Source organism: Fusarium keratoplasticum, chromosome 4 (assembly GCF_025433545.1).
Source record: "Fusarium keratoplasticum isolate Fu6.1 chromosome 4, whole genome shotgun sequence".
Taxonomy (NCBI): Eukaryota; Fungi; Ascomycota; class Sordariomycetes; order Hypocreales; family Nectriaceae; genus Fusarium; species Fusarium keratoplasticum.
Window position 1 is genome coordinate 584948 of NC_070532.1, and position 13570 is coordinate 598517.

General features: G+C 54.0%; 3 protein-coding genes across 3 annotated transcripts; 2 read left to right on the forward strand and 1 right to left on the reverse strand.

Moving 5' to 3' along the window:
- On the forward strand, nucleotides 1-715 carry NCS57_00525700 (BZIP domain-containing protein; the record flags this gene model as incomplete). Its single annotated transcript, XM_053055188.1, has 2 exons — nucleotides 1-20; nucleotides 67-715. The coding sequence occupies 2 exons, from the start codon at nucleotides 1-3 to the stop codon at nucleotides 713-715; spliced, it is 669 nt and encodes a 222-aa protein (XP_052914143.1).
- Nucleotides 716-8687: 7972 nt separating this feature from the next.
- On the forward strand, nucleotides 8688-10623 carry NCS57_00525800 (uncharacterized protein; the record flags this gene model as incomplete). Its single annotated transcript, XM_053055189.1, has 3 exons — nucleotides 8688-8838; nucleotides 8904-9022; nucleotides 9145-10623. The coding sequence occupies exons 1-3, from the start codon at nucleotides 8730-8732 to the stop codon at nucleotides 10621-10623; spliced, it is 1707 nt and encodes a 568-aa protein (XP_052914144.1). The 5' UTR covers nucleotides 8688-8729.
- A 1450-nt stretch (nucleotides 10624-12073) lies between these two features.
- NCS57_00525900 (Acyl carrier protein) lies at nucleotides 12074-12896 on the reverse strand (the record flags this gene model as incomplete). Its single annotated transcript, XM_053055190.1, has 4 exons — nucleotides 12585-12896; nucleotides 12349-12366; nucleotides 12169-12298; nucleotides 12074-12120 (listed from the first exon to the last, which is right to left on the reverse strand). Exons 1-4 carry the CDS (start codon nucleotides 12798-12800, stop codon nucleotides 12074-12076), a joined length of 411 nt encoding a protein of 136 aa, XP_052914145.1. The 5' UTR covers nucleotides 12801-12896.
- Nucleotides 12897-13570: the final 674 nt, after the last annotated feature.

The following is a 13570-nucleotide window of genomic DNA, read 5'->3' on the forward strand; positions in this document are numbered from 1 at the left end:
ATGGCAGCAGCAAGCGCATCGTCAGCCTGCTGCGTCCGCGAGACCATGCCATTCTGGCAGCCTCAGCAATGGGACGCCGACGGATTGCCATAGTACCAGCGACTTCTGCTTCGAGCCCAGCGGAGGACTTCTGGACTTGCTCCCCGAACAATACGACAACTACGACTTTGCAAACTTGGACACCGACGCCATCTACCAGAGCTTGGATTGGAACTTGGATGCCTCTGTTGGTGTTCTTGACGGTGCTGTCTTGCCCGATATGAACACTACTGGTGTTGGACAGGATCTTGGCATTGGAGAGGATTTCCTCTCGCAAGAGCCGCCTCTTATCAACATCACCAACACTCTGCAACAACAACCAACATCATCACCACCCCTCGCTCCCCCAACGACAACAAGCAACAACAAATCCCCCTCTATCCCAGGAACGTCCACCTTTTCTCTCCACCCCTCCCCAGCCGCCTCCTCATCTTCCGGCTCTTCATCCTCCCACAAGCGCAAGTCCTCACCTGAGGACGAATCCGCTGCCGTGGCCCTCAAGCGTCAGCGCAACACCCTCGCGGCTCGCAAATACCGTCAAAAGCGTCTCGACCGCATCTCAGAGCTCGAGGCAGCCCTAGCCGCTATGACAAGCGAGAGGGATGACATGCGTCTACAACTGGTACGCCGTGAGGCCGAGGTGGATGCCCTACGGGAGATGTTGAGCAAGAAGTAAACAAACCAGTTCTGGAAAAACAAAGTCTACGTCAGTCGAATCTCGGGGAAATGGTTTCGAAAAACCTCCCTTTGAAGAACAAAAAAAGTCACAGCGAATTTAGTACTATTGGTGGTTTAATCTGTCGGCTCCGGCGTTGAGGTTACTGGAGGGCATACAATTGCGGATTAGCAAACGGACCATTTTTCCTTATGTAGTTCAAACATGAAATATTTCTTTGCAAGTAAAACTTTGACCAATTGTGATGAATGAAAGTGCCTTGCTGTTGTGTCTTCGGACGATGTCGTTCTCTTCCTGTTTTCGGCTCATGCGACTCATGGGTTGATGTCGGGTTCTGTTTCTCTCTTCATGGACACGGGTATGAACACATATAAAGAGATCAATCACTTACATTTACCCAAGTTGCTTGTATCACGAATCTCTTGATTCTGTCTCCTGAAGCCATCGCCATCTGTCGCTCAGTCTACACTTATAAACTCCCATTCCACCACTTCTTCTATGGCATCATCTTTCCTTCTTCCTTCCCACCGAACCCCTCATCACCAAAACTCGCATATTTGTATCCGAATGCAACGCTCATGTCGACATGTTCTGAGCAATAATGATTCATTCTGATAGACTGTGATACCCTCCTCTCGAATCTTCCCAGTGCATACCAAAGTTAAGCACTGTATGGGGTCAACAGGGGTAACAAAACACTCTGATTCAGGATGAGCCAGAATGACTCATTTCTTGCATTTCCTGATCCGGAAGTCGTCGAGATGGAGCCCGCGGGCAATGTAATGATGCGGGTTGAGGCGACGAGTATAACGACAGGGCTCCCCAGAAAGCTTCATCGCGGCACGTCCAAGTTTATACGGAAAGCAATGTGAATCTTTTCACTCTCTAATCTTGGCTGATATCCTCATCTCCCAAGTCACACCACAGCCGAACGAACCATCCACAAACATCCAGCATGTTCGACAGTCTCCTGCTAACAACGACTCCTTTCAGAATCGGCAGCATAGGATCATGAGCCTACAGATCTTTCCAAGAACGAACCCATCACTTGACAGGAATGTTCACGACTCGAGCATCGCGCATACAGATAACAGCGACCCCTCACCGACCCTCTTACACGGAACCCCACGACAACGTCAACGACCTGACTCGTCTCGCCCTCCAGGACACCCTCAACAACAACAATCATATCACAAGCATGGCGAACCCGGGTCTTGGTCGCCACCCATAAACAAAGAAACCGGAAAGTTATGGTTGCCCGTGAAGTCGACGAGTACCACTGGCCACGTCCTGTCCTCTGCGTGCTTAACATCCCGCCTTTTCCGAGCCAAGACTCCAAGCAGAGGCAAGACTGGAATCATTTCCTGCCGCGGAATCCCCTCTTTTCGATCTTCTCTTGTGACCTGAGGTGTGAGAGCGGTTGCGTCGAATGTCGACCATCGACTCTGCCACAACCCTCCCACTGCGAGACTCCACTGGCATCTCGCCGGGGTAGTAGAACCGCACTCGTAATCATGATGGCTTTGCTCTTTCATGGCTTGTAAACCGTGTTTCGCTTTCGCCCCTCCCACAGACGCGGGCGTCACCACGAGGCTCATCTTGAGAATGCGGAAAGGCACCAGACCGCCATTGTGTTTCGAATCCCAGCCTAGAATATTCAGTACGCCACATGTCGTCATCTTCACTTACACCCATGTGTTACTGGCCCGGGAATGCCAGTCCCCAGCTGCCAAAGACGCGACTGGCAACCTTCTTCAATGTGAATGCAACATACTCAAATGTCACTCACCAGGGTCTGGACAGTAGCATAGTAGAGTCCCCTCCGACAAAGGCATCCCCCACTTAAAGACGCGGCTCGAGACGCGGCTCGTCACGCGTCCCGCCTCTGTCGGACTCTCGTTCAACTCACCTTGCCGGCCCGTCCCTCGTCCCCATTCGCCAACTCTCCCACACCGTGATACGAGGCCGTTACGCCCGTCAAGGCTACAGCTTGCCTCGCGAGCCTGAAACCTGGCCCAAGACACACACCCACTAAGGTGTCACCTGCGCCGTAATCCACCAGCCAGATCCGGCGTACTATTGGGTGTACTCGCCATGAGGCGTGAGTTTGGGGCTCTGTAATCCTTTGTCGAGAGCTTATAACTAGACGAGGCTCCGTGAGGGAGCTGATCAACAAGGGAGGCGTGCTTGACTGGTCTTGTCATGGACTTGGAGGACCCCGTGAGACACTCCAGAACGCCTAGGCTCGTAATCGTAACCAAGACGTCTTGATGCCATAAGAGCTATGTCATAGTCGCCGTGATATTCTGATGTCGCTCTTCAAAGGATCCTCGCATGATGCTTTCGCAGACGCCAAAGCTCAGATGGACGTCAAGAGCATGGGTCGCAACGATCTCGGCAGCGTCGGCCCCTAGCACTCGATGCCGGCAGCGAGATGACACGGCCGAAAGGATGAACAAGGGTCGTCTTCAGGGAGCAAGACATGGCGGCCGTTGAGAGATCGTCGCAAGGGTCTCTGCAGGAAGCGGTGCGGTGCTGGACCCCGAGAACCCTGCTTCGCCAAGGGTTCAATATGTCATCACTCACCGGAGTTTTCTCGCCGGATGTTGTCTCCTTGCTGAGACAAACCCACCGCCAGCTTGGCCCTGTCGCGGAGACATGTCAACGGGGCAAGGATATCGAAGCCGTAGCGATGGATGGTGTGGTACAAGACTGATGACTCCGCCGGGTTTCCGGTCGGATGATGTGGGGCAGGGATCATGAGATTGCTCAGAGATGCTACTCTGTAGTCGGGGTCAAGGAATAAGTCGATCTCGCCAGGCGTGATGGTGTGGTGGCTAGTCTTGAGCCATGTCGATTGAGTGGTGTTCAGGGCGATCGAGGCGTGCACGAGGGCGGGTGGTTCGTGAGAGTGGGTGTCGCGCTGCTTAGCGCAATACTTGCCGAGCGCTTAATCCGGATCATGAAAGCCTGCCAAGCTGCCCAGGTTTGGTTATCACCGTGGTTGGCGGTGACTCAAGCTGGAGAGAAGTGGAAGAAGGATCAAAGACATCGCATGGGAAACCCAGCTTGGTGGAGAGGGGCGGGTCGCACGTTCGACAAGACCGCCACATGGTAAAAGGCTGTGAAATCTGGGGACGGCAGCCAAGCCACTCGGCAGACCGATGCTCACCTGTACGGTGCGGCAACCAATAGCTCGTTCCAAGGCTGCGGAAGTAATGCATACCGGCAAGCCTCAATGTTGGAACCATCAAAGATTCCCCGTGGAATGTCATGTCCGCGGCAGTGAGCAACACGAGAATAATAATCAGGGGGCAGGGAGGCCCAACGAGGCCCAAGAGTCGTTGAAAGAAGGGTGTGCTGCAGTTGCGGGAGCGACGAATGAAGGATGGAGGCGTCGATGAAGTTGGGATTGGTGGTGGTGGTGTTGGTGATCACCCGCCTGAGACAACCAAGGCTGATGGCTGATGGCTTGCCCAAGGCCGGCCCGTGGCGTTATGGGGCCAGAGAGTTGGAGAAGCGAGACGCACCGTTGGTCCTTTGACTGTTCATTGCGACCATCTTGAGTGTTGTGCTGCTTGGCGAGGGGGTTCTCGTGCCTTGGCTTGTAAGATCGAGAAACTGGTCCAAGGATGGATGCTAGTCAAGATGACTGGCCAGATTCCCATTCAGTCTGCAAGGTCAAAACTCAACAGCCCTAGAAAGGCTGTCTTGGTTCACAAAAAGCTGCGAACGCCTGCAAACGACAACACCTTGGGGGCATATTAGCTGAGGCTTCGCAGGTCAAGGGCTGAGCAGGCAGGGTTGTCTGATGCAGGATGGAACCCGCGAGACAGAAGCTGACCACGATTGGTCTAGACAAATAGCGGATGGAACCGAGGAGGGTGTTGGGTAGAGATCGATATCAACCCTAGCTCACAGAGCCTGGCCGCACGCTGATACCTGCAGAGCAACATCGCCGACCGGGTAGGAGACGGCGGAGACAGCGGCATCGCGGGATCCCTTCGCGGAGAGTGGAGATGAGCAAGGCTCGGGATGGAACGAAACGAGCCCGAGGGAGGCTTTAGCGGAGACGATAATCAGGATCAGGCGTGTTGGTGTGAGAGCATGGGAGGTGTGGATGCAGGACCCCAAGATATGACGACAAGGACAGACGACGGTGGGAGAAGTCATGTGGTAAAGATGGTGATGAAGGACGACGGTGCTAAGATCCGGCTTCGCCCGGACGCTGACAGAAGACACATCATGCCCACACGCGTTTCTACCCAGAGAATGGCTGAAACGGGTATCCCGATTTAGTGGGTGTGCATGTGCCCACGCGTTTTGTATCGTGAGCAGACGGGCAGAGTCCTACTCGTCGTCCTAGGCAGGGCATGGATATTGGATGGCGATGCGGTTGTTGGAGTTGAAGTTGCCTGCCCACGCCCGCCGCGGGGCTATTTCTGGACCTAAGGGCCCACTTGGGCGCTCGGACCCCCGCTCTGTGAGGGGTTGTGGAAGCCCCCTGTAGGCGCACTGGCCCTGGGCGTCTTTAGGGGACCAGCAGCCACTAAGGGCGCTGGAAGGAGGCACTGATTGACTGGCTGTCAGTGATTGAGTTCCACTAGAGCGTCGCACAGCGACCCCAGGCTCATCCATGCACTTCGGGCCCGGTATGCACCTCTCACTGCAACAAATACCTACATGCAGATGGGACGGGATGCAATCCGAGCAACTCAATCGCTCTCACAAACTTGCACATTCTTTGTCTTGTGTACATGAGTGGAATGCTCTGTGTCCCACGCTCATGCGACTCTGTCAAGGGCCGCGCGACCTGAGGGGACAGGGGTTGGTGCCAGGATGCATGCAGAATGTCGTCAGTCGACGTACAATAGTGAGCTGAGGTAACACCAACAACTGAAAACATGGGGATGGGAGACGGGTGCATATCACGGAATGGAGAAGCCAGGGTCTCTCGTTTCAGCGCGGAGATATTTCTAAAGCCGGGTTCTACGGATCTGGAGCGTTATGAGGCCACAGTAACACAAGCGACCTCTTTTAAGCGATACCATCACCAAGAAGGGATTCAACCGCAGCAAAAGCAAGCATGATCTTGATCAAAGACATGTTACAAACAACGACACGAGAGAGTGGTGCATCGCCACGGCAAGCTGCGCAAGCGCAACGCGTCGCAGTCCGAATCGAGCCGGCCCTGTCTAGTCTGGGCTGAGCAGCGACGGACAACTGACGGGCTATTGGGAGAGGGTCTTGTACGACCTTCTGTGGATGCAACCAGAGGCGCACATGGGCAGACGGGGGTCTGGTCCGGCCGAGTTAGGGATAGACGCAAACTTGCCTTGATTGTCGAGGCTGCAGTGAACGGTTGGTGGGCTTGGAGAGAGACGCATGTAAGACAGACAGGGGTCCGCTCCTTAGGGTCTGACAAGCTGAGTCGAGCCGGCATGCCTCCAAGGCCATATGATTCTAGATGGACTGGTCATGATGCATGGATATCTGATTATGGAGGCCACGGCATTTTACCACCGACTGATTAGATCGAGTTGAGACGACACGGCAGATGATTAGGGAGGATCTGCAATCGTCATTCTGGCGAAATACGGGAGGCTGTCCAAGATTGACACGCTCGGATCCTGGATATCCGTCTTCTTGTAAGTGGATGACCAGCCGGGCCTGGCGCAGGTGGCGAAGATCTCGACGACCCTGACCAGGAATACCTTTCCCTCAGCTTCTTGACATTTGCCCAACGGGGAATAGTACATGCCCTCCAAAACGCCAAAAGAATGCACAACAACATCGGCATGTGGTTTGACGGTAGGTGGACGGCATCCCCGCCACCCAGATTCCAGAGCTGCGGTTGGGCGGGCGAGCCTGGATCTAGCCGCGGACCTCGACGCCATCCGGTCCCGAGCAAGTTAGAGCTTCACCGGCAACCTGGGTTATGCGGGACGTCCCCCTGGGGTCTGGAATGGTGGCATGGGCTGAAGTTTTGGCCTCCCAGATGTAAGTGGGCGAGCCTTGACGGCAGACCCCCCGGACCGGCTGAGATGAGATCCACGAGTGTCGTCCAAGAAAACGCGATGCAACCCCCAGGGACGGCAGAGTGCATTCTATCAAATGCATCAGCTCTCCTTGACTGCGTGTGTGACCTCGATATGGCCTGATTCCTCCATGGCTTGTCAGTCTGACGGCTGCTTTGGGACGAAGCCACAGCGGACGGGAGACCAGTCAGGAGAAGCCCAGAGAAATAACCTAGAAGTTTATTTCATGGCTTGCCCGTTTAATGTACAATATACAGATCGTACAGAGGCTGTACCTGTAAATCCAGATCCGTTCTGCATATTTGGGGGTTTCTCGTCCGCAGTTCGAGGCGTGAATAGGCAGAACGCCCGCGAACCAGGGCCCTCTAGACTCCTGGACCCTGCTCTTCGTATCTATCCGCCCAACTGCCAAGAACGAGAGGAGAGGAGACTGAGAAACAAGAGGGGCTGTGAGGTTTCAAAACTCCCGGCCGGATGCCTACCTATGCTCCCCACGGTGGGCAAGTAGACGATTTTCAACACCACCATCACCATCGTCAACCCACCACTTCGCCTCTACACCCAACCATCCAACCATCGTGGACCAACAGACACACGGGAGAGGTTTCTCCTAGCCCGAGCAGTCACGCTCACTATTCTAGAGTTGACGGGAGTCCTCTGCCTGCGATAGTCGTGTCTGACTCCGCCTAGCGGCTCTTAAGCCAGGGTGGAATAAAAGGCCCCTTTGCCCACTCATATCAGACGTTTCCATTTTCACCTTGTATGTGTGATGGTCTTTTAGTCGTTCGCTCCTCGACTCCTTCTTATCTTTTTAACGCCTACTACCGATGACGATCAGGTTCGGTCGCGTGCCAGACTTGACTACCACCCTCTCGAGGCTCAACTGCAACATCGTGCTCTCACCTCATCCTGCTTATTATACCTGGAGTAGCATCCCGACGGATCCGCACTTGGATCTGCTTATTGATCACTCGCTCCCGGTCCTCTTCTTCCCACGTTGAGCAAGAGTTGTTTCTCATATAAGCCGCCTGGACGTTTGCGGATACCTCGAGTCCAAATCTGTCTGTTGACTTGCAGTGGAGGCTTACAAGCGGCGGTGGAGAGTGCCCGTTCTGAGCTCTGGCGGGTATCGAATCCACTGACACGCCCTGGAAGCCCTCTCTCATCCCCACTGAAGAGACCTGCCATCACATTTGTCACGTATTGTCAGTGGTGATCGTTTCTGGTTGCAAAAGGCTGGCTGAGAAGCAATACTTTTTCAGCTGCTGCGATCAGCGACCAACCAAAAGATCATCTCTGTCATAGCACTGTCTTTTTTGGAAGGTCCGGGGTACCTGATTTCTTCTTTCGTACCTGCCCACCTACCAGGTTTGTCGGTTCCAGTTCGTCAGGTGCCTTCCATCGTTTCCGTGCAGGAAAGCACCTTCCAAGGCCACGCCTCTTTTTCTCTTCTCCTCAACACCAAAAATATCTCTCCCAACATCTCCTCCTCATTATCTTTATCGTTATTCCCGCTGTTCCATCGCGCTGGTCCGAAAAGCCCCTCGACCCATACTAGCTCGTTCGCCCGTGGGTTCATTTGTCGTCCCCCCCCGGGTTGCACCACCACGGAGTCCGGCGTTTGGCCCCGAGGTACAAGGCGCTTGCATACTACAACCGCGTGTGAACCAAGTCACACTTGGCCACCCTCCACATCCGTCGTCCTCAGGCCCAAGAACGACCAGCGCCCGCCCCCACCATCAACCCCATCGTCCATCAACCCACGCCCACCTCGGCCGCCCTCGCCCGCTTCCACCCACTACGGCCCTCCTTTGCCGCCCGCTCCGCCGCTGGGCTTCACGCAACCTTCAGCCTCTCCTCTTCTGGTCTCTAACTGGACTCTTTTGCTTCCTTTTTCCCTCCCGCTTCCCTCCTCCTCCACCACTCTGGTTCGCCCGTCTCCCCCCCTGCGAATCTCTTCGCTCCTCTCCTCTATCATGCCCGAATACCGCCACGCTCGGAGCGGTAGCCTCAACGTCGCCAACGGCTCGCAGTCCAATTCCATGGCACCCGCTCCCCGCTTCGATGGGCCCCGAAGCCCTCCGAGTATGTTGCACACGACCCCCCGCGATCGTCCAATGTCGCCTCGACTGACACAAGCTTCGTGATAGACACGTCCCACGTACCTTGCAAGTTCTTCCGTCAAGGCGCCTGTCAGGCTGGCAATGCCTGTCCCTTCAGCCACGATCTGAGCACCGCTGCCGAGAACGTCTGCAAATACTTTGCAAAGGTGCGTGCGCCATATCATGGTCGCCAATTCCCGCCCGCCCGTCAACCACATTTTCGCGTCGAACCAGTCGCATCGTTTATCACGCTTTTGAGAGCAACACTAACCATTGTCTTGTCGCGCAGGGAAACTGCAAGTTTGGACCCAAGTGTGCCAACATCCACGTCCTCCCCGATGGCAGACGCATCAACTACGGCAAGAATGGCGTCACGATAGGCGCAGCTCCCGCTCTCGCAGGACGTTCCAACCCCACATCCGCGAGCAACAATCAGTCCTCGACTAGCGCTCTTACCACTTCTCTCTACCACGCCGACGCGCCCTCGTATACCCCAGCCTACCCTTACGATGAGCAGGAACAGCCCTCCTTAGGCCGTCAGCCCAGCGTCGAGAATGGCCTTCCTACTATCGACATGTCCTATACTGGATCCAACTACGGCTCGCCCCGAGACGAAGATGCTGTGCGCTTTGGATTTGGGCTATCCCCCGTCAACAAAGGTCTATCCGTCCTGGACGCTCCTCTTCCCGCCTCTTTCGATTCAAACGGCATCTCCAATGCTGCCCGATTTCCCGCAGCTCCCTGGCCCTCCTCCGTCCCGTCCCAATTCGGTATCGAATCTCCTACGCCATCGCTTAGCAACGCCAAGGACTCTCGCACTTCTGAAACCCTGAAGCTGCTTCACACCTCCGCTTTTGGCTCCTCTGAACACCTCCTTGCGCCGTTGGATAGAAGCCCACCCAATTCTCACGCCAATGGCGAAGAGTATTTTGGCAAGCGAGCCATGCACTCGTCTCGCTTCGCCAAGCCCAGGATGCTTAGCTCCAGCATGCCTAAGACGTCTGTTGATCGAGACTGGGAGGCTGGGTTCGCTTTCGGCGATGACGATGATAATCTTCCTGAAAACTACGTGCCGGAAAATCTGCAGGATCTCTTGACCCCTGTCGAAAAGGCCCGAAGAGGCTCAATGCGAGCCGATAGCGAGGTTGACGGACTGAGCAAGTACGGCAGCCCCATCGGAACCAGCCCCAGCCGATGGGGGCCCATGTTCCAACGACAGAAGGAAGAGGAGGAAACCTCTCGATCTCTCCGAGGAGCGTCGGCGTTTGGTCATGTAGGAAGCCCTCTGCGTAACTCAGTGCTCGCCCAAGAGATGGGTGGCACCAACGGCTTCAACCGTCCTTCTTCGCTGCGATCGGGCAGCGAGGCCATGTCGATGCTGTCTCAACAACTCCAGCGCAGTCGTTTAGATGACGCTACTGGCAATGCCAGTCCTCTTCTCCATCCCTCAACTGCCCGAACCGGCAACGCCATCAGCCCCATTAGCCCCATTGGCAAGGAGCGAGGTATGGAACGCCATGTCTCGAGCGGTAGCATCAGCTCGTCCATGAACGGACGATTCACCACGCGCATCAACGAGGACGACGAGATGTTCCAGATGGATGGCATGGAGGACGATAGTGAGGCCTCTACCTCCAAGGCTTCCAAGCGCGCCTCGGCAGGCCTAGGCATGGGTGTCTGGGGCAGCTATGCAGGTGTCGTTGCCGGCAAGTCGTCGGCCAATGGAACCAAGACAACCCGAGACTCGGTCCCAGTCAGTGGACGATGATGGAAGTGAAACATGTTCCTCCGACTCGGGTCAGTTGACCCGATCTAATGGGCCCAGCGTTGGAGTTGGCGATTGATAGAAGCGAGTTGAAAGGCGAAGAGTTGATGAGCCATGATCTAGGTGGACAGCACAACACCACCATCAATAACGCCCATTGCATTTCGTTGGACACGAGCAAGCAAGTCTAGCCTCTCTGGCCTGCCGGACGACATTTGAATTGCAGCATTGGAACTTGGGAAAGAGAAAACAAGGCGGATGCATAGCAATCTAAGGCCAGGACTCAAAAAGGATATAGGATACACGGCTAGGAGTTTTTTACATTTTTCACATCTATTCTGTTTGATAATCACCATCAAATCTTTTGGGGCGGAGGGTTATCTGAGTTTGTTTGTCTATATGCCCAGGCAGAATTGCAGGTTAAGAGTTGGATTGTCGGCTTGTTTGTCAAGGAGACGAGTATTCGCTTGGATGTCATGAGTTTCCTGTATGGGGAGGCCATGTGATATTCACGGTGCTTGTTGTCCATCTTGGTCAATCTCAATGTGTCTGGGCACGGTGTTTTGGTATGGGTTTTGGGATTACAAAAACATGAACAAGGGGAGGTCTGAGACCCCGTTGAAAGTTGTCAGGGAGGAATCATGCAAGAAAATCTACCTACAGAGGATGGATAACTGAACAAGCGATACTTGCTGGGCCAGGTTGGCTACTGAGTTAGAGCTCATTGAGTCTTGATGAAGTGATTTTGAGTCCATATATATGTAGTGAAGTCGAGGCTCAAGATGGATTGCAGCGGCCTAAAATGTTAGAAGTCCGAGAACTGTCGTTGCTGACTCGGCCTAAGGGATCTCTTGTGAAAGCCCGCGAGTTCTTGCGTTTTCTTGGTCATGTTCACCTTGTACTTCCCCTCAGTGCTCACTCACACACGCAACGCCAACTTGGGCAACACCCGATCACGCACAGTGACGCCATGTATATCAGTAGGGTGTTTCTATACACTAGGTCAAGATAAAAGCCACAGTAGTAGAGATTCAAACATGTCCCCGATCGTACATCCCTTGGAAGACAGGTACCCATGCCAATCCACTTCACGGAATGTCTCCTGCAAAGCATCATCACATCTCGAGAGAAATGGGTTTAACAAGGACACTCGGGGAATCAAGCGGTGACCACTCTTCTCCCGCCAATTCTTTTTTATATTCGTACGAATGTCTCTCTCTCTCTCCGGGCCCGTCCCCATTTGTCCGCAGCCGTCTTATAAAAAATTTGACAACCATTCTCATCGTGCGCCGAGATTAAGATTTGGATTTTTTATCCTCTCCCCTCCCCAAATTTTCGGCGCCTCTGAGGTTCGTGTCTGAGAGTAATCCTTACGGTGAAGGATTGGAGGGGGTTTGTGTGTCATGGAGTTTAATTGTACAAGGGGGAGGGGGTTGGTGAAGGACAAGGGCGCTTAGTTGGCGTCGGGCTGGTGGAGGATGTACTCGACAGCCTGGCTGACTAGAGGGGTGTTAGGGCCAAGTTTTAGGGAGAGTAGAGGGAGCGTACCAGAGTGGATAGAGTCGGCATCCTTGTCGGGGATCTCGATGCTGAACTCCTCCTCGATGGCCATGACGACTTCGACGGTGTCGAGAGAGTCGAGGCCGAGGTCGTTGGCGAAGTGAGCGGAGGGCTTGATCTGCTGGTGTGTTAGGTTTGAAGAGTGTGTGCAAGCTGTTCGAGACGTACGTTGGAGACATCGTTGACCTGAGGTGGAGTTTGTTAGCATGTGTGACTGATAAGTTTGGATATAGGCATTGAAGAGTCGGAATTTGACGGTTGACAGTGGAATTGATGTCAGGTTTGACAAGATGCTCGCTTCAGCAAGATCAATGCCTCAGCATCCATCAACCCACATCATGCCGAAGCCAACCCCTCCCCAATGCCCTCATCCACCCGGCAGACCCGAAGAGTCAAGAACTCACCTTGTCAAAGCCCTGCAGCAAGCTCATGATGCGACCCTCGACCTCCTCCTTGTTAAGCGCACCGCCGGCGCTGTAAAACCGCACACCCTGGAAGCTCTGGATCTTGGGGACGACGACGGCGGTAGCGGCGCGGGGGGCAGCGACGGCGAATCTTGTCACGGCGGCGGGTCGGGCGGCGACGCGGGCGACGGATCGGAGAACGGCGGTACGGAACATGGTTGCGATGTTATTTAAACAAGTGGTCTTGTTCAATTGGTGAGGAGGAGGGTGAGCGGTTGGAGAGGTTGATGAGGCCGGGTTTGGAGGTGGTGATGATAAATTTCTCGTTGTTTCTGGAGAGAGTCGGAGCTAGCTGGGATTGGGAAGGGTCACGTGATTCAAATGCCTTGAGAGTTTCGGCCTTCGGTGGTGGTTGGCCGGAGATAGATACGTCAGCGGGAAATGGATGATTTGATTGGTTGAAGGGTGCCGAGGATAATTGAGATGGGAAGATGGGGATGATGTTGGATGCTGTAACTTGATGACGAGGGATGGATTGATTTTGTAAGCGCGAGTCTATATGAGTCTGTATGTTTTGCATAAGAATGAATTTTTTGGGATTTATTCACCTCGTTTTGAAGGCTCAATTGTTATTCAAACACACTTCACCTCGCTCTTTTACCGAGTCAGCAAAATCTACCCTATCCTCATTGGTCCCACCTACACAGCTGCCACGGCTCCGGAGGAGGTTCCGAGGAAACTAGACCTGCTTAACGTTGGTCTGTGAATTGCCTATGAGACTTCATACTGTATGTTGTTTTTCTGGGGTTGAGAGTATTAAGTTTTCCGTGTCTCAACGGCATGGCCGAGGAGGTGCATACCAGCTGAGGCAGACTTTGGTTGTTAGGCTCAATCGAGACGTATAGTAAACAATCAGATCGGATAATACAATACTTGGACGAATGAACCATGTGCAAATATATCTTCCTCCTTCTTTTAACGGATCT